The sequence below is a fragment of the Salvelinus fontinalis genome, unplaced genomic scaffold (genome assembly GCF_029448725.1).
Source record: "Salvelinus fontinalis isolate EN_2023a unplaced genomic scaffold, ASM2944872v1 scaffold_0694, whole genome shotgun sequence".
Lineage (NCBI taxonomy): Eukaryota > Metazoa > Chordata > Actinopteri > Salmoniformes > Salmonidae > Salvelinus > Salvelinus fontinalis.
The window spans coordinates 65,599-91,499 of NW_026600903.1; the positions used below are offsets into that span (position 1 = coordinate 65,599).

The 25,901-nt window shown below is 48.2% G+C and overlaps 1 protein-coding gene across 2 annotated transcripts in view; it reads left to right on the forward strand.

Moving 5' to 3' along the window:
• The window catches only part of LOC129847072 (dysbindin-A-like), a 46,774-nt gene that overhangs the window by 13,621 nt on the left and 7,252 nt on the right, over nt 1–25,901 (forward strand). Inside the window, exons 8-9 of one of the 2 annotated variants that reach the window (XM_055914853.1) lie at nt 15,040–15,195; nt 16,150–16,287. In XM_055914853.1, the coding sequence (XP_055770828.1) occupies nt 15,040–15,195; nt 16,150–16,287 (294 nt within the window). Of the gene's footprint in view, nt 1–15,039; nt 15,196–16,140; nt 16,288–25,901 lie in introns of both variants that reach the window. The other variant, XM_055914852.1, reaches the window with a different exon arrangement.

Consider the following 25,901-nt stretch of genomic DNA (forward strand, 5'->3'; position numbering starts at 1 on the left):
ATACAGTCAGTAAGAACCCCTCTAAACAGAACATTATTCTATACAGTCAGTAAGAACCCCTCTAAACAGAACATTATTCTATACAGTCAGTAAGAACCCCTCTAAACAGAACATTATTCTATACAGTCAGTAAGAACCCCTCTAAACAGAACATTATTCTATACAGTCAGTAATGTTCCCTCTAAACAGAACATTATTATATACAGTCAGTAATGTTCCCTCTAAACAGAACATTATTATATACAGTCAGTAATGTTCCCTCTAAACAGAACATTATTATATACAGTCAGTAAGAACCCCTCTAAACAGAACATTATTATATACAGTCAGTAAGATGTCCTGTAAACATACAGCCTATATTGTAAATGTTATACTAGGATGTTGTGAAAAGCCAGTTTTTTTTAATGATCATTTCCGTTTCACGTCGTCTCACATCTTCATGGTGTCTTGAGGCTTGGGAAATGAACATGGCAGTAGCCGTATCTGTCGTTTCTTTCACTCAGAGTTGTTCCCCACATCTGATGTGTAATTTGTCTCCTAGACCCCAGTTAACATCAAACAGCGTGTAGGGTTGTTCTAGTCATTATTTACAGCTTGACATTAATTAACCTCTGAGGGCGTCTTTGAGAGAGCAGATTGCTGGTTTCAAGATAGAATCCCTTTGGCACAAGCTGCGTCACATTAACCTCTACGTCATAATGAACCTCTCAGCACGTATATCCTGGTCCTGGTATGAGTTTTCATGCTACAGTGCAACGTCACATGACCCCCAATAGAATGACCCCCTTTTGACTGTCTACCGGATCATAATATGAGGGATCTCCACTAAAGGGCCTGTCACTCTCTCTGAATGGGATGCAGATCAAGTCAATACAGAAGTCACTATTTCTAGCGGTTTTGTGTTTGTGTGACAGGCGTTGCGAATCGTCCCGGACTGAGACGCCGTCTGGCAGACAGACCTGAAAGAGAACGTCATCACGACTGTGGTTTTGCTCAACATCTCAACGTGTCTGATGTGCACGCTCATTGGTTTAATGACATCTCAACGTGTCTGATGTGCACGCTCATTGGTTTAATGACATCTCAACGTGTCTGATGTGCACGCTCATTGGTTTAATGACATCTCAACGTGTCTGATGTGCACGCTCATTGGTTTAATGACATCTCAACGTGTCTGATGTGCACGCTCATTGGTTTAATGACATCTCAACGTGTCTGATGTGCACGCTCATTGGTTTAATGACATCTCAACGTGTCTGATGTGCACGCTCATTGGTTTAATGACATCTCAACGTGTCTGATGTGCACGCTCATTGGTTTAATGACATCTCAACGTGTCTGATGTGCACGCTCATTGGTTTAATGACATCTCAACGTGTCTGATGTGCACGCTCATTGGTTTAATGACATCTCAACGTGTCTGATGTGCACGCTCATTGGTTTAATGACATCTCAACGTGTCTGATGTGCACGCTCATTGGTTTAATGACATCTCAACGTGTCTGATGTGCACGCTCATTGGTTTAATGACATCTCAACGTGTCTGATGTGCACGCTCATTGGTTTAATGACATCTTAACGTGAAACCCCCCCACCCCCCAGGGAATAAAATATGTTTCACAGCTATATACACAGTATCTTGACAGAATAGCTAGTTGTGACGTTATCGAAGCGAACATGATGAGATTCCCTTGTTGGAGGCAGATTACGGGCTCCCAGGGTGCATCTCAAAGAGCACCCTGTTCTCTATATAGTGCACTGCTTTTGACCAGAGGTCCTGGTCGTGCACTAAATGGGGAATAGAGTGTCATTTGGGACGCAGGCACAGTGAGAGTCAGGGAGGGGAGATGGATCAACCTGACTGTGATGTGTCCTGAAAATAGTTTGACGCTAGAAGCTTAGTCCTGTCCAGTGTCTATAATGAATCATTCATGAGCCATTCAATAACCACTTTACTAGAGTGTGTGTGTGTGTGTGTGTGTGTGTGTGTGTGGTACTAAAAAATAAAATGGCGATTTGGATGTTGCTATGCAGAGTTGCATTCTCAGGATATGAATAATGGAAGGCGATCAATGAGTGTGTCTGTTGTGGTCTTTTGAACAGGTCGGCTGTTCTCTGTGAAATGTTATTGTCCATGGATATTCTCATCTGGAAATGTTACGTGGTAGAATACATATTTATTTTTGTATAGTTAATATTCATATGTGGCTCTTATTATTTATATGTGTGGCTTTTTATTTCGTATTAAGATATAAATTAAAGTGAATGGGCCAGAACAGCAGTAAGACACAAGATTTTAGCTTGTGATTTTAGTAGATTTCCTTAATTCTCCTCGCCTCATTATGCATGACATTAACTTCCTGTTGTAGCCAGGATGGGAACTGCTTAGAACACCCCACCACCTTGCTATTTATAGTTGGAGTGATCTAGCACATTAGATACACCACAGAGATAATGTCACAATAAGGAGGTAAAGAAAGGAATTAGATGTGAACACTAGTTTGTCCCCTTCAGCAAGCCAGGTAAACAACACGTCATTTGTAATATATGTTGAGACATAAATTGCAGATCTTTTCAGAGATGTATATTTTATATGTCTGTTCTCTACACTTTTAGATTTGTTTAGTCAGATTTTAAGCAGTGACTGTATCCCAAATAGCACCCAATACCCTATATAGTGCACTATTTTTGGCCTGGGCCCTGGTCAATAGGGTGCCATTTGGGATGCTACCTGGAAGCAGTGTGGTCTTGTTCAGTACTGCAGGAGCAGAGTCTTTCTAGTAGAAACAGAGAGCTGCTGAGCTAATGTGAGGAGATCAAACTAAAGGCTTGTGTCTTAACCGCAGACGGAACGGGCGTTCCCGTGTCTTAACCACAGACGGGACGGGCGTGACCGCGTGTTAACCGCAGACGGGACGGGCGTGACCGCGTCTTAACCCGCAGACGGGACGGGCGTGACCGCGTCTTAACCGCAGACGGGACGGGCGTGACCGCGTCTTAACCGCAGACGGGACGGGCGTGACCGCGTCTTAACCGCAGACGGGACGGGCGTGACCGCGTCTTAACCGCAGACGGGACGGGCGTGACCGCGTCTTAACCCGCAGACGGGACGGGCGTGACCGCGTCTTAACCCGCAGACGGGACGGGCGTGACCGCGTCTTAACCCGCAGACGGGACGGGCGTGACCGCGTCTTAACCCGCAGACGGGACGGGCGTGACCGCGTCTTAACCCGCAGACGGGACGGGCGTGACCGCGTCTTAACCCGCAGACGGGACGGGCGTGACCGCGTCTTAACCCGCAGACGGGACGGGCGTGACCGCGTCTTAACCCGCAGACGGGACGGGCGTGACCGCGTCTTAACCCGCAGACGGGACGGGCGTGACCGCGTCTTAACCCGCAGACGGGACGGGCGTGACCGCGTCTTAACCCGCAGACGGGACGGGCGTGACCGCGTCTTAACCCGCAGACGGGACGGGCGTGACCGCGTCTTAACCCGCAGACGGGACGGGCGTGACCGCGTCTTAACCCGCAGACGGGACGGGCGTGACCGCGTCTTAACCCGCAGACGGGACGGGCGTGACCGCGTCTTAACCCGCAGACGGGACGGGCGTGACCGCGTCTTAACCCGCAGACGGGACGGGCGTGACCGCGTCTTAACCCGCAGACGGGACGGGCGTGACCGCGTCTTAACCCGCAGACGGGACGGGCGTGACCGCGTCTTAACCCGCAGACGGGACGGGCGTGACCGCGTCTTAACCCGCAGACGGGACGGGCGTGACCGCGTCTTAACCCGCAGACGGGACGGGCGTGACCGCGTCTTAACCCGCAGACGGGACGGGCGTGACCGCGTCTTAACCACAGACGTGTAGACAGTCAGACACTCCACAGTAGTCGCTGTAGAGATCAATCCCTCCTCCGCGGTAGTCTCTGTAGAGATCAATCCCTCCACCGCGGTAGTCTCTGTAGAGATCAATCCCTCCTCCGCGGTAGTCTCTGTAGAGATCAATCCCTCCTCCGCGGTAGTCTCTGTAGAGATCAATCCCTCCTCCGCGGTAGTCTCTGTAGAGATCAATCCCTCCTCCGCGGTAGTCTCTGTAGAGATCAATCCCTCCTCCGCGGTAGTCTCTGTAGAGATCAATCCCTCCTCCGCGGTAGTCTCTGTAGAGATCAATCCCTCCTCCGCGGTAGTCTCTGTAGAGATCAATCCCTCCTCCGCGGTAGTCTCTGTAGAGATCAATCCCTCCTCCGCGGTAGTCTCTGTAGAGATCAATCCCTCCTCCGCGGTAGTCTCTGTAGAGATCAATCCCTCCTCCGCGGTAGTCTCTGTAGAGATCAATCCCTCCTCCGCGGTAGTCGCTGTAGAGATCAATCCCTCCTCCGCGGTAGTCGCTGTAGAGATCAATCCCTCCTCCGCGGTAGTCGCTGTAGAGATCAATCCCTCCTCCGCGGTAGTCTCTGTAGAGATCAATCCCTCCTCCACGGTAGTCTCTGTAGAGATCAATCTCAATCAATATCTCTTAAGAGCGTCTCTTCAGCAAAAAGACCATTTTAACTCAACTTGGAAGAGCACTGTACATTAAATGTATCTTTATATAGCAATAGCCTAGGATAAGGTTAATTACCTGATCATTTGCATAGCATTATGATATGCAGATTGTACAGTAGCTCAGTGGTTCCCAAACCTTTTCACACAAATCAAATCAAATGTATTTTTAAAGTCCTTCTACATCAGCTGATATCTCAAAGTGCTGTACAGAAACCCAGCCTAAAACCCCAAACAGCAAGCAATGCAGGTGTAGAAGCACGGTGGCTAGGAACAACTCCCTAGAAAGGCAGGAACCTAGGAAGAAACCCAGGTTCCTTGGGGAACGCGACACATCTATTTCTATGGCCACAACCACTGGCCATGACACATTGTTCTCATGCCTCTTGTTGGCGGAGAAAACATTTTGCAGTTTCAAAGCAAATTTCTTGCAATTGTACACATTTTGCCATGTGTTCGTATGATATCTGACGAACTCAAACATTATAACAACATCTAAGGGCTAAAAAAACCTAGCTTAAACAACGTTAGCTGACATGGGCTAGTTGATCTGGACATTTCTGAACCTGGACGTTATAAATAGCTGTCTAAGGCAGTGGTCTAAGGATGATCAAAGGAAATTGGATGCACCTGAGCTCAATTTGGAGTGTCGTAGCAAAGAGGTGTGAATGAGATATTTGTGTATTTCATTTTCAATAAATTTGCTAAAATATCTCAACATGTTTTCACTTTGTCATTATGGGGTATTGTGTATAGATGGGTGAGGGGAAAAACATTAATTTAATCCGTTTTGAATTCAGGCTGTAACACAACAAAATGTGTCAAGGGGTATGAATACTTTCTGAAGGCACTGTGGCCTACCACTTCATGGCTGAGCCGTTGTTGCTCCTAGATGTTTTCACTTCACAATAACAGCACTTAAAGTTGACCGGGGCAGGTCTAGCAGGGTAGACCTGGGGGGGGGGGGGGGGCAACAACAAGGTAATTGGCAGGTTGTTTAGTGCACTACTTCCAAAGTGCACTATGTAGAGAAGAGGGTGGCATTTATGATACAGCCTAGGTTTCCCACTATCTGTCTTTATTATTAGAAGCCCCTCCCCCTCTTGTGAGTGGTACACTCCCAGGCAGACCTCCTCTCTCCTCACCACTACAGCAGTGTCTCCTCAGCCTGGCAGCACTGCACATGCTCCCTCACAGCATCGCGGTGTGTGTGTGTGTTTGGCAGCACAGAAGCATTATCTGTACGAGCGAGGTAGTGTGTAACCACTCTGTCGATGCAGAATGGGGGGTTAGCTGTAGTGGTGGTGTAGCATAGCTGAGCGTCTGGTCTCGCTCTCCGCTCGGGGGCTGGGTCGTCACGATCACCAGGACACCAGTCATGTCCTCTCCAGGGAAGAGCTTCAGGAACTCCTGTAGGTTACAATGCTTTTCTCCTGTCTCTGTCTCTCTCTCTCTCGGTCTCTCTCTGTCTCTCTGTCTCTGTCTCTCTCTCTCTGTCTCTCTCTCTCTGTCTCTCTCTCTGTCTCTCTCTCTAGCTGTCTCTCTCTGTCTCTCTCTCTCTCTAGCTGTCTCTCTCTCTCTCTCTCTGTCTCTCTCTCTAGCTGTCTCTCTTTGTCTCTCTCTCTCTTTGTCTCTCTCTCATTCTTCTTTTTTTCTCTCTGTTATGTCTCTCTCCATTTCCCTCTATCTTTTTGTCTGTCTCTCTCCATTTCCCTCTTTCTTTTTGTCTGTATCTCTCCATTTTCCTCTTTCTTTTTATGTCTCTCTCTCCATGTCTCTCTCTTTATGTCTTCATGTCTCTCTCTCTCCCTCCCTCTCTGTCTGTCTGTCTCTGTATTAGTTATTCTCCTCATGTTTAAAGTGGAATGTCTATTTGGGGATGCTTTGATGTTGGTGATCTGTGTTACTGCCACGGTATTCTTTCAGTAGGACTTCCTGTAGCCTGGGTTGTGTGTGTGTGACTCAGTCACATGATGAACCCATGCTGTTACGCTCCTTATTGCCACAACAGTTTGTCTATTGTCAGGAAACAGAAAAGGTCAGTTTGAAGGGATGGATCTAAGTGTTAGTGACGTAGGTAACAGCAGCAATCCTACCAGTCAATAAGTCCTCTATAAATGCAGTGATTACCAGTTACTTGACTATTAAATAGTCCCTTAATACACATCACTGGTCAGGAATGTGCAGCAACGTTCTTGCATAACATATAGAGCTGATATGCCACATTAGAATCTAATTAGAATGCCCCCACGCAGGCATAGACGGTCCGGGGTATCTGCTCTTCACTGGACTGTGAACGGTGTGTTCCTCTGCTCTGGGCGACTTGCCGTGTTGCTATGGGTGATTTGCAGGCAGCGATAGGACACCTGTCTGAAATGGTTTTTGTTTGTTGTTGTTGACATTTTACTACTTAAATCAGTCTTGGGAGCCGGGTGAGGAGGGTAATTCGCTCGGTGTGGGTAAAAATGCACTGGAGAAGTAATAGCAGGAAAATGGCTTAAAGTGTCAGTCTATTCACTCCTTACTTTTACGCTCCCTTCAGAGGTTATTGATTTCTCTGGCTCTTAACCATTATAATAAAGAGGTTTAGTGATTTAGAGTAAGACCAGCAGTAGGGTTGCGTCCCAAATGGTACCCTATTCTCTATATAGTGCACTACTTTTGATCAGGTCTCTGGTAGAAAGTAGTGCACTATATAGGGTAACATTTGGGACGCACACTATGGCTGCTATTGCGGAGATCAATGGCTTGCTGAGGTAAGCAGTGCTGTCTGAAACCGCTATGATTGGATTAGCTGTGAGCACCACATTTGGTTCTCTAACGTACTGTCGTCGGAAGTCAGACATTTCCAAGTTCCCAGTTGTCTTGAACACGGCATTAGTCTGAGCGGAGGGAGGGAGAGAGCAGCAGAGGGTCCGCCTCTCACGGTCCCTGCTCTCTCTTTCATTACCTCTAGTATCAAACTTTGCTGGGGTCGTGGAAGCTGTAGGGAGGCACGGTGATTTGAACTATCCGATTGGCCAGCGCAGTAGACACCGTCGATTTAGCCACAGATCTACCTGGTGCATCAAGTGCACCGACCACCAACAGCACAACAGGAAGAAAACAAAAAGGAACGCAGGCCTTTATGCTTTTATCGTTGACTTTTCTACTGAAATGTTTGGTGATCCGCTAGGAATGCCTTGAAGATGGCGATCGACCGGTTGGTGACCACTGCTTTATAGTATATAGGAATGTAATGCACTGTAGGGGTCTCTGACCTTTTGTTTTTCACTCTTCACAAGTCTATCAGATGAGGGTATATGACTGGATTCACTAGGCTTTACACAATGTCACCACTGGTTGCCCTCTGAAACCCCCCTAACATAGCTTGGTATTAAATATAATTACATTTCTCTGAACATTTGATCTTGGTTCCTATTTATAGTGGTGACGCGTGACATGGAGAATGTTTATAACAGTGGAATTAACAGCAGTAAAGAATGTTTATAACTGTGGAATTAGGAGCAGTAATAGAATGTTTATAACAGTGGAATTAGAGCAGTAATAGAATGTTTATAACAGTGGAATTAACAGCGGTAATAGAATGTTTATAACTGTGGAATTAGAGCAGTAATAGAATATTTATAACAGTGGAATTAGAGCAGTAATAGAATGTTTATAACAGTGGAATTAACAGCGGTAATAGAATGTTTATAACTGTGGAATTAGGAGCAGTAATAGAATGTTTAACTGTGGAATTAGGCGCAGTAATAGAATGTTTATAACTGTAGAATTAGGAGCAGTAATAGAATGTTTATAACTGTGGGATTAGGAGCAGTAATAGAATGTTTATAACTGTAGAATTAGGAGCAGTAATAATGTTTATAACTGTGGAATTAGGAGCAGTAATAATGTTTATAACTGTGGAATTAGGAGCAGTAATAATGTTTATAACTGTGGAATTAGGAGCAGTAATAGAATGTTTATAACTGTGGGATTAGGAGCAGTAATAGAATGTTTATAACTGTAGAATTAGGAGCAGTAATAATGTTTATAACTGTGGAATTAGGAGCAGTAATAATGTTTATAACTGTGGAATTAGGAGCAGTAATAATGTTTATAACTGTGGAATTAGGAGCGGTAATAGAATGTTTATAACTGTGGAATTAGGAGCAGTAATAGAATGTTTATAACTGTGGAATTAGGAGCAGTAATAGAATGTTTATAACTGTAGAATTAGGAGCAGTAATAATGTTTATAACAGTGGAATTAACAGCAGTAATAATGTTTATCTGTGGAATTAGGAGCAGTAATAGAATGTTTATAACTGTGGAATTAGGAGCAGTAATAGAATGTTTATAACTGTAGAATTAGGAGCAGTAATAATGTTTATAACTGTGGAATTAGGAGCAGTAATAATGTTTATAACTGTGGAATTAGGAGCAGTAATAATGTTTATAACTGTGGAATTAGGAGCGGTAATAGAATGTTTATAACAGTGGAATTAGGAGCGGTAATAGAATGTTTATAACTGTGGAATTAGGAGCAGTAATAGAATGTTTATAACTGTGGAATTAACAGCAGTAATAGAGTGTTTATAACTGTGGAATTAAGAGCCGTCCTAGAAGGCCATGAGCCTTCTCAATTTAGATAAAGAACCCCCATCTCTCCTCCAAGATTCCTTCAACTCAATTAACAATTCTAATCTGTGCGCCTCCTTTTTTAAGGAGATTATTTGACATGGAGGGAGAGTAAAATGTGTTACTTTCACTAAGAGGAACCTCAGTATACTTCTCCTTCCCTGGGGGGTCAATAGAGAGGTTGGAGGGCTCATCATTATACATTTATCCTGCTGGGGGGCATTAGGCTGCGTCTCTCCTTCCCTGGGGGGTCAATAGAGAGGTTGGAGGGCTCATCATTATACATTTATCCTGCTGGGGGGGATTAGGCTGCGTCTCTCCTTCCCTGGGGGGTCAATAGAGAGGTTGGAGGGCTCATCATTATACATTTATCCTGCTGGGGGGCATTAGGCTGCGTCTCTCCTTCCCTGGGGGGTCAATAGAGGTTGGAGGGCTCATCATTATACATTTATCCTGCTGGGGGCATTAGGCTGTGTCTCTCCTTCCCTGGGGGGTCAATAGAGAGGTTGGAGGGCTCATCATTATACATTTATCCTGCTGGGGGGCATTTGGCTGCGTCTCTCCTTCCCTGGGGGGTCAATAGAGAGGTTGGAGGGCTCATCATTATACATTTATCCTGCAGGGGGCATTTAGGCTCAGATCAAAAGTATTGCACTCTGGGGAAGCCATTGACACCCCTCTCTCTCAGAAAGCCATTGTGTTACCTAGGGGGGGGCCATCGCGTTAACTGGGGGGGGCCATCGCGTTAACTAGGGGGGGGCCATCGCGTTAACTAGGGGGGGGCCATCGCGTTACCTAGGGGGGGGGGGCATCGCGTTACCTAGGGGGGGGGGGCATCGCGTTACCTAGGGGGGGGGGGCAACGCGTTACCTATGGGGAGGCCATCGCGTTACCTATGGGGAGGCCATCGAGTCACCTATGGGGAGGCCATCGCGTCACCTATGGGGAGGCCATCGCGTCACCTATGGGGAGGCCATCGCGTCACCTATGGGGAGGCCATCGCGTCACCTATGGGGAGGCCATCGCGTCACCTATGGGGAGACGTCATCGCGTCACCTATGGGGAGACGTCATCGCGTCACCTATGGGGAGACGTCATCGCGTCACCTATGGGGAGACGTCATCGCGTCACCTATGGGGAGACGTCATCGCGTCACCTATGGGGAGACGTCATCGCGTCACCTATGGGGAGACGTCATCGCGTCACCTATGGGGAGACGTCATGTAGATGTATTGTGGATGAAGAGTTGTGGCGTTGCAATATGTGATAAAAGGAGAGTGGTATTTCTAGTGAATCAGAGGCTGGTTCTGTTGAGTTGCTGTTCACCATGTGGCAGATAGAAGGCATGTCTCTGATCACAGGTAGTTTCCCAGATGGAAGCCTAGTATTCCCTAGAAATGGCACACTAGTCTGTGTATTTCCTATTGTCTCTGGTCCAAAAGTAGTGCACTATAAAGGGAATAGGGAGCCGTTTGGGGGACAGTTATTGTGGGGCCCTGCCTGGTGACAGCTGGCTGACTTCCTGCCCAGCTGGGACTAGTCGAGTTGACACACCCAGCCCACTGACAACAACAACACCCCTTTACCACAGGGGTGACTGACTGACTGTGTTCAAATGCTTTGGTAGATTCTAACGAGAAATGACCAACCTGAAAATCCTGAGCCTGTAATTGGCACCTTGGCTGTCATTTCAAGAATTTGTGAGAATCCAATGATTCAGGGTTGAAATTCTTATTTTCAATGAGGCAGCATTTCTCGGATGAACTTTGTCAGAAAATAAAGAAAATAGTTAGTTCCTCAATCTGCTGTTACTTGACTCCACATGGATGTCCGTTCTTGTAAAGGCAGCTAATGATGAGTAGAGCTTGATCAGGACAAAAGATTCACTGCAACAATATGCATCTTTTAAAAGGATGTAGCGCCTCTAGCCGTAACACAGACACTCCTATGGTGCCATAAAAGTAACACTTCCTGCTGTTCTGAGAAGTTGGTAGGTGCTTCCTGTCTTTAAGACCGAGAGAGACACATGGCTCACAGTGGGGACTAGAGCTAACTGGGACGATAGTCACGATACATGTCTGGCTTCACATAACAGTCCTGTTGTTTTCTGATCTGGAGGACACACCCTTGGGCAGGCAGGTAAATAATTAGCCTACAATGTGGGTGATATCAATTTACATTTGAGTCATTTAGCAGGTGCTCTTATCCAGAGCGATTTTCATCTTAAGGGGGTAACTAGGTGAGACAACCATGTATCTCAGTCACAGTAAGTCTGTATGTAGCCTCGCTACCTCTATAGCCTCGTATATGGCCTGTCTTTTTACTGTTGTTTTTATTTCTTTACCTACCTGTTGTTCACCTAATACCTTTTTTGCACTATTGGTTAGAGCCTGTAAGTAAGCATTTCACTGTAAGGTCAACACCTGTTGTATTCGGCGCCAGTGACAAATAAACTTTGATTTGATTTAAAACCGTTCCTCCATAAAGCAGCTGCCAGCAAAGTTGGTGCTTGTAAGAAAATACAAGTGTGACTGTAAAGTCAAGGGTGTTAGTTCCTCTGCTGTTGTTAGTATCCTGTAGTAGTGTTGTCTTGTTAGGATCCTGGTACTGTTGTATTTTAGCGATTGAAGCCATTGACATCCCTTCTCTCTCTCTCTCAGAAAGCCATTGACACCCCTTCTCTCTCTCTCTCTCTCTCTCAGAAAGCCATTGACACCCCTTCTCTCTCTCAGAAAGCCATTGACATCCCTTCTCTCTCCCTCAGAAAGCCATTGACACCCCTTCTTTCTCTCAGAAAGCCATTGACACCCCTTCTCTCTCTCAGAAAGCCATTGACACCCCTTCTTTCTGTCAGAAAGAGGTAGCCTGACTGCCATTAGGTACCGAGATGAGATCCTCAGACCCCTTGTGAGACCATATGCTGACACATGCACATTTGTGGCCTACTGGAGGTCATTTTGCAGGGCTCTGGCAGTGCACCTCCTTGCACAAAGGCGGAGGTAGCAGTCCTGCTGCTGGGTTGTTGCCCTCCTACGGCCTCCTCCACGTCTCCTGATGTACTGGCCTGTCTCCTGGTAGCGCCTCCATGCTCTGGACACTACGCTGACAGACACAGCAAACCTTCTTGCCACAGCTCGCATTGATGTGCCATCCTGGATGAGCTGCACTACCTGAGCCACTTGTGTGGGTTGTAGACTCCGTCTCATGCTACCACTAGAGTGAAAGCACCGCCAGCATTCAAAAGTGACCAAAATATCAGCCAGGAAGCATAGGAACTGAAAAGTGGTCTGTGGTCACCACCTGCAGAACCATTCCTTTTTTGGGGGTGTCTTACTAATTGCCTATAATTTCCACCTTTTGTCTATTCCATTTGCACAACAGCATGTGAAATTTATTGTCAATCAGTGTTGCTTCCTAAGTGGACAGTTTGATTTCACAGAAGTGTGATTGACTTGGAGTTACATTGTGTTGTTTAAGTGTTCCCTTTATTTTTTTGAGCAGTGTAGTAAGAAGACATGTATCTGATGATATCTGTAGGATGATGTTGACCGTTATTATAGTAAGAAGACATGTATCTGATGATATCTGTAGGATGATGTTGACCGTTATTATAGTAAGAAGACATGTATCTGATGATATCTGTAGGATCATGTTGACCGTTATTATAGTAAGAAGACATGTATCTGATGATATCTGTAGGATGATGTTGACCATTATTATAGTAAGAAGACATGTATCTGATGATATCTGTAGGATGATGTTGACCGTTATTATAGTAAGAAGACATGTATCTGATGATATCTGTAGGATGATGTTGACCATTATTATAGTAAGAAGACATGTATCTGATATCTGTAGGATGATGTTGACCATTATTATAGTAAGAAGACATGTATCTGATGATATCTGTAGGATGATGTTGACTGTTATTATAGTAAGAAGACATGTATCTGATGATATCTGAAGGATGATGTTGACTGTTATTATAGTAAGAAGACATGTATCTGATGATATCTGAAGGATGATGTTGACTGTTATTATAGTAAGAAGACATGTATCTGATGATATCTGTAGGATGATGTTGACCGTTATTATAGTAAGAAGACATGTATCTGATGATATCTGTAGGATGATGTTGACCGTTATTATAGTAAGAAGACATGTATCTGATGATATCTGTAGGATGATGTTGACTGTTATTATAGTAAGAAGACATGTATCTGATGATATCTGAAGGATGATGTTGACTGTTATTATAGTAAGAAGACATGTATCTGATGATATCTGTAGGATGATGTTGACTGTTATTATAGTAAGAAGACATGTATCTGATGATATCTGTAGGATGATGTTGACCGTTATTATAGTAAGAAGACATGTATCTGATGTAAAAGACTAACTCCAGGTTGCGTCCCAAACTGTATGTATGTGGTCAATAGATTTGGGGTCACTAGAAAAGAGCGGAGGCTACTCTGACAAAAAGCTGCCACTTCCCATGGAGCTTAACAGGAATACCAAACAATGACTTGTTTATATTCAGTAACATCAACTAATACAACATATGTGTTAATGTTCACAGTAACCTACACAGTAACTTATACAGTAACCTACACAGTAACTTATACAGTGACTATACAGTAACCTACACAGTAACCTACACAGTAACCTATACAGTAACCTACACAGTGACTTATACAGTGACCTACACAGTGACTTATACAGTGACCTACACAGTAACCTATATAGTGACTTACACAGTAACCTATACAGTAAACTACACAGTAACGTATACAGTGACTTATACAGTGACCTACACAGTAACCTACACAGTGACTTATACAGTGACTATACAGTAACCTACACAGTAACCTACACAGTGACTTATACAGTGACTATACAGTAACCTACATAGTAACCTACACAGTAACTTAAACAGTAACCTATACAGTAACCTACACAGTGACTTATACAGTGACTATACAGTAACCTACATAGTAACCTACACAGTGACCTACACAGTAACCTACACAGTAACCTACATAGTAACCTACACAGTCACCTACACAGTAACCTACACAGTAACTTAAACAGTAACCTACACAGTAACCTACACAGTAACCTACACAGTAACCTATACAGTAACCTATACAGTAACCTACACAGTAACCTACATAGTAACCTACACAGTAACCTACACAGTAACTTAAACAGTAACTTAAACAGTAACCTACACAGTAACCTACACAGTAACCTACACAGTGACCTACATAGTGACCTACATAGTGACCTACACAGTAACCTATACAGTGACCTACACAGTGACCTACACAGTGACCTACACAGTGACCTACACAGTGACCTACACAGTAACCTACACAGTAACCTACACAGTAACCTACACAGTAACCTACACAGTAACATATACAGTAACCTACACAGTGACCTACACAGTGACCTACACAGTGACCTACACAGTAACCTACACAGTAACCTACACAGTGACCTACACAGTAACCTACACAGTAACCTACACAGTAACCTACACAGTAACCTACACAGTGACCTACACAGTAACCTACACAGTAACCTACACAGTAACCTAGTAACCTACACAGTGACCTACACAGTAACCATTTGTGAAACATGTTTCCATAATATAATGGAAGACTGAGGTGTCATCATTTGACTGTGTCTGGTCCTTATGTCTATCCAGAGGGTATTACTCACCTCCATAGAGATGTACTTGAACTCATCTCCTATCTTTTCAATGGCTGCTTCCGTGAGAGCAAGTCAACCCTCTATCCACCTCTATGTTTACGTGTCCTCTACTTCCTGTTCCTTTACGTGTCCTGTACTTCCTGTTTCCCCCCCAGCCGAGCTGGACTCTGAGCACGCCCAGAAGGTGCTGGACATGGAGCACGCCCAGCAGGGGAAGCTGAAGGAGAGGCAGAAGTACTTTGAAGAAGCTTTCCAACAGGACATGGATCAGTACCTCTCTACTGGCTACCTGCAGATCACCGACAGAAGAGGTGAGCTGGAACCCAGAACACACACTTGTTTGGCTCCCAAATGGCACCCTGTTCCCTTTGGACCGTAGCACTACGGACCCTGGGAAGTAGTGCACTACGGGTCTGTAGGAAATAGGGTTCCATTTGGAACACTACCTCTGTTGATACGGCATGGGGGCCTAGTGGTTAGAGCGTTGGACTAGTAACCGAAAGGTTGCAAGATCGAATCCCCGAGCTGACAAGGTAAAAATCTGTGGTTCTGCCCCTGAACAAGGCATTTAACCCACTGTTCCTAGGCCGTCATTGAAAATAAGAATTTGTTCTTAATTGACTCGCCTAGTTAAATAAAGGTTAAATAAAAATAATAAACATTGCAGAAGGTCAAAGAAAGGCTTTTTTAAAAAGGTTGACTTGTGTTTTAAGATATTTTCTAAACTTTGGTCTGGTGTAACTGCTACGTTGTAGGTCAAAGTGTTTTAGATTCTGACTTTTCCCTCGTCTTGTTCTGCTCTGTTTAATGCTGGGACGTTGAGCTTTACAATAACCAGTGATGCGACGCCAGTTAATTGACTGTTTCCTTTGTCTTTTATTGTGCTTCCTGCTTTCATCATACTTGAGGTATGATGGTGCTGTCTGTCTGTCTGTCTCATGTCAGAGCTGTGTTGTCTGTCAGTCTGAGTAACAGGGACATGTGTATCGTCAGTGTTGTGCTGTTGTACTGTCTGTCTGTCAGTCTAACAGGGACATGTGTATATCTTCAGTGTTGTACTGTCTGTCAGTCTGAGGTTCTCAATTCATCATTCCGTGATTCCTCGCACCCCATCTCCTCGCCTCTCTTTCAACCATATTGGAGGATAAGTTCCAAGATTCCTTGTGAGAAATCGAGGCAAGATGTGACTGAGTAACAGTACCGGTGTGGTGCAGCTGCAGTGTGACGTGACGCTGGTTGTGTGTGTCGCTCCACAGGGCCAATAGGTAGCATGTCTTCCATGGAGGTGAACGTTGACGTTCTGGAACAGATGGACCTGATGGACGTGTCGGACCACGAGGCCCTCGACGTCTTTCTCAACTCTGGAGGAGAAGACAACAGCCCGACCTCCTCACTCACCTCAGGTAGTTATCAACGCAGTCCTGACCTCCTCACTCACCTCAGGTAGTTATCAACGCAGTCCTGACCTCCTCACTCACCTCAGGTAGTTATCAACGCAGTCCTGACCTCCTCACTCACCTCAGGTAGTTATCAACGCAGTCCTGACCTCCTCACTCACCTCAGGTAGTTATCAACGCAGTCCTGACCTCCTCACTCACCTCAGGTAGTTATCAACGCAGTCCTGACCTCCTCACTCACCTCAGGTAGTTATCAACGCAGTCCTGACCTCCTCACTCACCTCAGGTAGTTATCAACGCAGTCCTGACCTCCTCACTCACCTCAGGTAGTTATCAACGCAGTCCTGACCTCCTCACTCACCTCAGGTAGTTATCAACGCAGTCCTGACCTCCTCACTCACCTCAGGTAGTTATCAACGCAGTCCTGACCTCCCCACTCACCTCAGGTAGTTATCAACGCAGTCCTGACCTCCTCACTCACCTCAGGTAGTTATCAACGCAGTCCTGACCTCCTCACTCACCTCAGGTAGTTATCAAGACAGTCCTGACCTCCTCACTCACCTCAGGTAGTTATCAACGCAGTCCTGACCTCCTCACTCACCTCAGGTAGTTATCAACGCAGTCCTGACCTCCTCACTCACCTCAGGTAGTTATCAACGCAGTCCTGACCTCCTCACTCACCTCAGGTAGTTATCAACGCAGTCCTGACCTCCTCACTCACCTCAGGTAGTTATCAACGCAGTCCTGACCTCCTCACTCACCTCAGGTAGTTATCAACGCAGTCCTGACCTCCTCACTCACCTCAGGTAGTTATCAACGCAGTCCTGACCTCCTCACTCACCTCAGGTAGTTATCAACGCAGTCCTGACCTCCTCACTCACCTCAGGTAGTTATCAACGCAGTCCTGACCTCCTCACTCACCTCAGGTAGTTATCAACGCAGTCCTGACCTCCTCACTCACCTCAGGTAGTTATCAACGCAGTCCTGACCTCCTCACTCACCTCAGGTAGTTATCAACGCAGTCCTGACCTCCTCACTCACCTCAGCTAGTTATCAACGCAGTCCTGACCTCCTCACTCACCTCAGCTAGTTATCAACGCAGTCCTGACCTCCTCACTCACCTCAGGTAGTTATCAACGCAGTCCTGACCTCCTCACTCACCTCAGGTAGTTATCAACGCAGTCCTGACCTCCTCACTCACCTCAGGTAGTTATCAACGCAGTCCTGACCTCCTCACTCACCTCAGGTAGTTATCAACGCAGTCCTGACCTCCTCACTCACCTCAGGTAGTTATCAACGCAGTCCCGACCTCCTCACTCACCTCAGGTAGTTATCAACGCAGTCCCGACCTCCTCACTCACCTCAGGTAGTTATCAACGCAGTCCTGACCTCCTCACTCACCTCAGGTAGTTATCAACGCAGTCCCGACCTCCTCACTCACCTCAGGTAGTTATCAACGCAGTCCCGACCTCCTCACTCACCTCAGGTAGTTATCAACGCAGTCCTGACCTCCTCACTCACCTCAGGTAGTTATCAACGCAGTCCCGACCTCCTCACTCACCTCAGGTAGTTATCAACGCAGTCCTGACCTCCTCACTCACCTCAGGTAGTTATCAACGCAGTCCCGACCTCCTCACTCACCTCAGGTAGTTATCAACGCAGTCCTGACCTCCTCACTCACCTCAGGTAGTTATCAACGCAGTCCTGACCTCCTCACTCACCTCAGGTAGTTATCAACGCAGTCCTGACCTCCTCACTCACCTCAGGTAGTTATCAACGCAGTCCTGACCTCCTCACTCACCTCAGGTAGTTATCAACGCAGTCCTGACCTCCTCACTCACCTCAGGTAGTTATCAACGCAGTCCTGACCTCCTCACTCACCTCAGGTAGTTATCAACGCAGTCCTGACCTCCTCACTCACCTCAGGTAGTTATCAACGCAGTCCTGACCTCCTCACTCACCTCAGGTAGTTATCAACGCAGTCCTGACCTCCTCACTCACCTCAGGTAGTTATCAACGCAGTCCTGACCTCCTCACTCACCTCAGGTAGTTATCAACGCAGTCCTGACCTCCTCACTCACCTCAGGTAGTTATCAACGCAGTCCTGACCTCCTCACTCACCTCAGGTAGTTATCAACGCAGTCCTGACCTCCTCACTCACCTCAGGTAGTTATCAACGCAGTCCCGACCTCCTCACTCACCTCAGGTAGTTATCAACGCAGTCCCGACCTCCTCACTCACCTCAGGTAGTTATCAACGCAGTCCCGACCTCCTCACTCACCTCAGGTAGTTATCAACGCAGTCCCGACCTCCTCACTCACCTCAGGTAGTTATCAACGCAGTCCCGACCTCCTCACTCACCTCAGGTAGTTATCAACGCAGTCCCGACCTCCTCACTCACCTCAGGTAGTTATCAACGCAGTCCCGACCTCCTCACTCACCTCAGGTAGTTATCAACGCAGTCCCGACCTCCTCACTCACCTCAGGTAGTTATCAACGCAGTCCCGACCTCCTCACTCACCTCAGGTAGTTATCAACGCAGTCCCGACCTCCTCACTCACCTCAGGTAGTTATCAACGCAGTCCCGACCTCCTCACTCACCTCAGGTAGTTATCAACGCAGTCCTGACCTCCTCACTCACCTCAGGTAGTTATCAACGCAGTCCCGACCTCCTCACTCACCTCAGGTAGTTATCAACGCAGTCCTGACCTCCTCACTCACCTCAGGTAGTTATCAACGCAGTCCTGACCTCCTCACTCACCTCAGGTAGTTATCAACGCAGTCCTGACCTCCTCACTCACCTCAGGTAGTTATCAACGCAGTCCTGACCTCCTCACTCACCTCAGGTAGTTATCAACGCAGTCCTGACCTCCTCACTCACCTCAGGTAGTTATCAACGCAGTCCTGACCTCCTCACTCACCTCAGGTAGTTATCAACGCAGTCCTGACCTCCTCACTCACCTCAGGTAGTTATCAACGCAGTCCCGACCTCCTCACTCACCTCAGGTAGTTATCAACGCAGTCCCGACCTCCTCACTCACCTCAGGTAGTTATCAACGCAGTCCCGACCTCCTCACTCACCTCAGGTAGTTATCAACGCAGTCCCGACCTCCTCACTCACCTCAGGTAGTTATCAACGCAGTCCCGACCTCCTCACTCACCTCAGGTAGTTATCAACGCAGTCCCGACCTCCTCACTCACCTCAGGTAGTTATCAACGCAGTCCCGACCTCCTCACTCACCTCAGGTAGTTATCAACGCAGTCCTGACCTCCTCACTCACCTCAGGTAGTTATCAACGCAGTCCTGACCTCCTCACTCACCTCAGGTAGTTATCAACGCAGTCCTGACCTCCTCACTCACCTCAGGTAGTTATCAACGCAGTCCTGACCTCCTCACTCACCTCAGGTAGTTATCAACGCAGTCCTGACCTCCTCACTCACCTCAGGTAGTTATCAACGCAGTCCTGACCTCCTCACTCACCTCAGGTAGTTATCAACGCAGTCCCGACCTCCTCACTCACCTCAGGTAGTTATCAACGCAGTCCCGACCTCCTCACTCACCTCAGGTAGTTATCAACGCAGTCCCGACCTCCTCACTCACCTCAGGTAGTTATCAACGCAGTCCCGACCTCCTCACTCACCTCAGGTAGTTATCAACGCAGTCCCGACCTCCTCACTCACCTCAGGTAGTTATCAACGCAGTCCCGACCTCCTCACTCACCTCAGGTAGTTATCAACGCAGTCCCGACCTCCTCACTCACCTCAGGTAGTTATCAACGCAGTCCCGACCTCCTCACTCACCTCAGGTAGTTATCAACGCAGTCCCGACCTCCTCACTCACCTCAGGTAGTTATCAACGCAGTCCCGACCTCCTCACTCACCTCAGGTAGTTATCAACGCAGTCCCGACCTCCTCACTCACCTCAGGTAGTTATCAACGCAGTCCTGACCTCCTCACTCACCTCAGGTAGTTATCAACGCAGTCCTGACCTCCTCACTCACCTCAGGTAGTTATCAACGCAGTCCTGACCTCCTCACTCACCTCAGGTAGTTATCAACGCAGTCCTGACCTCCTCACTCACCTCAGGTAGTTATCAACGCAGTCCTGACCTCCTCACTCACCTCAGGTAGTTATCAACGCAGTCCTGACCTCCTCACTCACCTCAGGTAGTTATCAACGCAGTCCTGACCTCCTCACTCACCTCAGGTAGTTATCAACGCAGTCCTGACCTCCTCACTCACCTCAGGTAGTTATCAACGCAGTCCTGACCTCCTCACTCACCTCAGGTAGTTATCAACGCAGTCCTGACCTCCTCACTCACCTCAGGTAGTTATCAACGCAGTCCTGACCTCCTCACTCACCTCAGGTAGTTATCAACGCAGTCCTGACCTCCTCACTCACCTCAGGTAGTTATCAACGCAGTCCTGACCTCCTCACTCACCTCAGGTAGTTATCAACGCAGTCCTGACCTCCTCACTCACCTCAGGTAGTTATCAACGCAGTCCTGACCTCCTCACTCACCTCAGGTAGTTATCAACGCAGTCCTGACCTCCTCACTCACCTCAGGTAGTTATCAACGCAGTCCTGACCTCCTCACTCACCTCAGGTAGTTATCAACGCAGTCCTGACCTCCTCACTCACCTCAGGTAGTTATCAACGCAGTCCTGACCTCCTCACTCACCTCAGGTAGTTATCAACGCAGTCCTGACCTCCTCACTCACCTCAGGTAGTTATCAACGCAGTCCTGACCTCCTCACTCACCTCAGGTAGTTATCAACGCAGTCCCGACCTCCTCACTCACCTCAGGTAGTTATCAACGCAGTCCTGACCTCCTCACTCACCTCAGGTAGTTATCAACGCAGTCCTGACCTCCTCACTCACCTCAGGTAGTTATCAACGCAGTCCTGACCTCCTCACTCACCTCAGGTAGTTATCAACGCAGTCCTGACCTCCTCACTCACCTCAGGTAGTTATCAACGCAGTCCTGACCTCCTCACTCACCTCAGGTAGTTATCAACGCAGTCCTGACCTCCTCACTCACCTCAGGTAGTTATCAACGCAGTCCTGACCTCCTCACTCACCTCAGGTAGTTATCAACGCAGTCCTGACCTCCTCACTCACCTCAGGTAGTTATCAACGCAGTCCTGACCTCCTCACTCACCTCAGGTAGTTATCAACGCAGTCCTGACCTCCTCACTCACCTCAGGTAGTTATCAACGCAGTCCTGACCTCCTCACTCACCTCAGGTAGTTATCAACGCAGTCCTGACCTCCTCACTCACCTCAGGTAGTTATCAACGCAGTCCTGACCTCCTCACTCACCTCAGGTAGTTATCAACGCAGTCCTGACCTCCTCACTCACCTCAGGTAGTTATCAACGCAGTCCTGACCTCCTCACTCACCTCAGGTAGTTATCAACGCAGTCCCGACCTCCTCACTCACCTCAGGTAGTTATCAACGCAGTCCTGACCTCCTCACTCACCTCAGGTAGTTATCAACGCAGTCCCGACCTCCTCACTCACCTCAGGTAGTTATCAACGCAGTCCTGACCTCCTCACTCACCTCAGGTAGTTATCAACGCAGTCCCGACCTCCTCACTCACCTCAGGTAGTTATCAACGCAGTCCTGACCTCCTCACTCACCTCAGGTAGTTATCAACGCAGTCCTGACCTCCTCACTCACCTCAGGTAGTTATCAACGCAGTCCTGACCTCCTCACTCACCTCAGGTAGTTATCAACGCAGTCCTGACCTCCTCACTCACCTCAGGTAGTTATCAACGCAGTCCTGACCTCCTCACTCACCTCAGGTAGTTATCAACGCAGTCCTGACCTCCTCACTCACCTCAGGTAGTTATCAACGCAGTCCTGACCTCCTCACTCACCTCAGGTAGTTATCAACGCAGTCCCGACCTCCTCACTCACCTCAGGTAGTTATCAACGCAGTCCTGACCTCCTCACTCACCTCAGGTAGTTATCAACGCAGTCCTGACCTCCTCACTCACCTCAGGTAGTTATCAACGCAGTCCTGACCTCCTCACTCACCTCAGGTAGTTATCAACGCAGTCCCGACCTCCTCACTCACCTCAGGTAGTTATCAACGCAGTCCCGACCTCCTCACTCACCTCAGGTAGTTATCAACGCAGTCCCGACCTCCTCACTCACCTCAGGTAGTTATCAACGCAGTCCCGACCTCCTCACTCACCTCAGGTAGTTATCAACGCAGTCCCGACCTCCTCACTCACCTCAGGTAGTTATCAACGCAGTCCCGACCTCCTCACTCACCTCAGGTAGTTATCAACGCAGTCCCGACCTCCTCACTCACCTCAGGTAGTTATCAACGCAGTCCCGACCTCCTCACTCACCTCAGGTAGTTATCAACGCAGTCCCGACCTCCTCACTCACCTCAGGTAGTTATCAACGCAGTCCCGACCTCCTCACTCACCTCAGGTAGTTATCAACGCAGTCCCGACCTCCTCACTCACCTCAGGTAGTTATCAACGCAGTCCTGACCTCCTCACTCACCTCAGGTAGTTATCAACGCAGTCCTGACCTCCTCACTCACCTCAGGTAGTTATCAACGCAGTCCTGACCTCCTCACTCACCTCAGGTAGTTATCAACGCAGTCCTGACCTCCTCACTCACCTCAGGTAGTTATCAACGCAGTCCTGACCTCCTCACTCACCTCAGGTAGTTATCAACGCAGTCCTGACCTCCTCACTCACCTCAGGTAGTTATCAACGCAGTCCTGACCTCCTCACTCACCTCAGGTAGTTATCAACGCAGTCCTGACCTCCTCACTCACCTCAGGTAGTTATCAACGCAGTCCTGACCTCCTCACTCACCTCAGGTAGTTATCAACGCAGTCCTGACCTCCTCACTCACCTCAGGTAGTTATCAACGCAGTCCCGACCTCCTCACTCACCTCAGGTAGTTATCAACGCAGTCCCGACCTCCTCACTCACCTCAGGTAGTTATCAACGCAGTCCCGACCTCCTCACTCACCTCAGGTAGTTATCAACGCAGTCCCGACCTCCTCACTCACCTCAGGTAGTTATCAACGCAGTCCCGACCTCCTCACTCACCTCAGGTAGTTATCAACGCAGTCCCGACCTCCTCACTCACCTCAGGTAGTTATCAACGCAGTCCCGACCTCCTCACTCACCTCAGGTAGTTATCAACGCAGTCCTGACCTCCTCACTCACCTCAGGTAGTTATCAACGCAGTCCTGACCTCCTCACTCACCTCAGGTAGTTATCAACGCAGTCCTGACCTCCTCACTCACCTCAGGTAGTTATCAACGCAGTCCTGACCTCCTCACTCACCTCAGGTAGTTATCAACGCAGTCCTGACCTCCTCACTCACCTCAGGTAGTTATCAACGCAGTCCTGACCTCCTCACTCACCTCAGGTAGTTATCAACGCAGTCCTGACCTCCTCACTCACCTCAGGTAGTTATCAACGCAGTCCTGACCTCCTCACTCACCTCAGGTAGTTATCAACGCAGTCCCGACCTCCTCACTCACCTCAGGTAGTTATCAACGCAGTCCCGACCTCCTCACTCACCTCAGGTAGTTATCAACGCAGTCCCGACCTCCTCACTCACCTCAGGTAGTTATCAACGCAGTCCCGACCTCCTCACTCACCTCAGGTAGTTATCAACGCAGTCCCGACCTCCTCACTCACCTCAGGTAGTTATCAACGCAGTCCCGACCTCCTCACTCACCTCAGGTAGTTATCAACGCAGTCCCGACCTCCTCACTCACCTCAGGTAGTTATCAACGCAGTCCCGACCTCCTCACTCACCTCAGGTAGTTATCAACGCAGTCCCGACCTCCTCACTCACCTCAGGTAGTTATCAACGCAGTCCCGACCTCCTCACTCACCTCAGGTAGTTATCAACGCAGTCCCGACCTCCTCACTCACCTCAGGTAGTTATCAACGCAGTCCCGACCTCCTCACTCACCTCAGGTAGTTATCAACGCAGTCCTGACCTCCTCACTCACCTCAGGTAGTTATCAACGCAGTCCTGACCTCCTCACTCACCTCAGGTAGTTATCAACGCAGTCCTGACCTCCTCACTCACCTCAGGTAGTTATCAACGCAGTCCTGACCTCCTCACTCACCTCAGGTAGTTATCAACGCAGTCCTGACCTCCTCACTCACCTCAGGTAGTTATCAACGCAGTCCCGACCTCCTCACTCACCTCAGGTAGTTATCAACGCAGTCCCGACCTCCTCACTCACCTCAGGTAGTTATCAACGCAGTCCCGACCTCCTCACTCACCTCAGGTAGTTATCAACGCAGTCCCGACCTCCTCACTCACCTCAGGTAGTTATCAACGCAGTCCCGACCTCCTCACTCACCTCAGGTAGTTATCAACGCAGTCCCGACCTCCTCACTCACCTCAGGTAGTTATCAACGCAGTCCCGACCTCCTCACTCACCTCAGGTAGTTATCAACGCAGTCCCGACCTCCTCACTCACCTCAGGTAGTTATCAACGCAGTCCCGACCTCCTCACTCACCTCAGGTAGTTATCAACGCAGTCCCGACCTCCTCACTCACCTCAGGTAGTTATCAACGCAGTCCCGACCTCCTCACTCACCTCAGGTAGTTATCAACGCAGTCCCGACCTCCTCACTCACCTCAGGTAGTTATCAACGCAGTCCCGACCTCCTCACTCACCTCAGGTAGTTATCAACGCAGTCCCGACCTCCTCACTCACCTCAGGTAGTTATCAACGCAGTCCCGACCTCCTCACTCACCTCAGGTAGTTATCAACGCAGTCCCGACCTCCTCACTCACCTCAGGTAGTTATCAACGCAGTCCCGACCTCCTCACTCACCTCAGGTAGTTATCAACGCAGTCCCGACCTCCTCACTCACCTCAGGTAGTTATCAACGCAGTCCCGACCTCCTCACTCACCTCAGGTAGTTATCAACGCAGTCCCGACCTCCTCACTCACCTCAGGTAGTTATCAACGCAGTCCCGACCTCCTCACTCACCTCAGGTAGTTATCAACGCAGTCCCGACCTCCTCACTCACCTCAGGTAGTTATCAACGCAGTCCTGACCTCCTCACTCACCTCAGGTAGTTATCAACGCAGTCCTGACCTCCTCACTCACCTCAGGTAGTTATCAACGCAGTCCCGACCTCCTCACTCACCTCAGGTAGTTATCAACGCAGTCCCGACCTCCTCACTCACCTCAGGTAGTTATCAACGCAGTCCCGACCTCCTCACTCACCTCAGGTAGTTATCAACGCAGTCCCGACCTCCTCACTCACCTCAGGTAGTTATCAACGCAGTCCCGACCTCCTCACTCACCTCAGGTAGTTATCAACGCAGTCCCGACCTCCTCACTCACCTCAGGTAGTTATCAACGCAGTCCCGACCTCCTCACTCACCTCAGGTAGTTATCAACGCAGTCCCGACCTCCTCACTCACCTCAGGTAGTTATCAACGCAGTCCCGACCTCCTCACTCACCTCAGGTAGTTATCAACGCAGTCCCGACCTCCTCACTCACCTCAGGTAGTTATCAACGCAGTCCCGACCTCCTCACTCACCTCAGGTAGTTATCAACGCAGTCCCGACCTCCTCACTCACCTCAGGTAGTTATCAACGC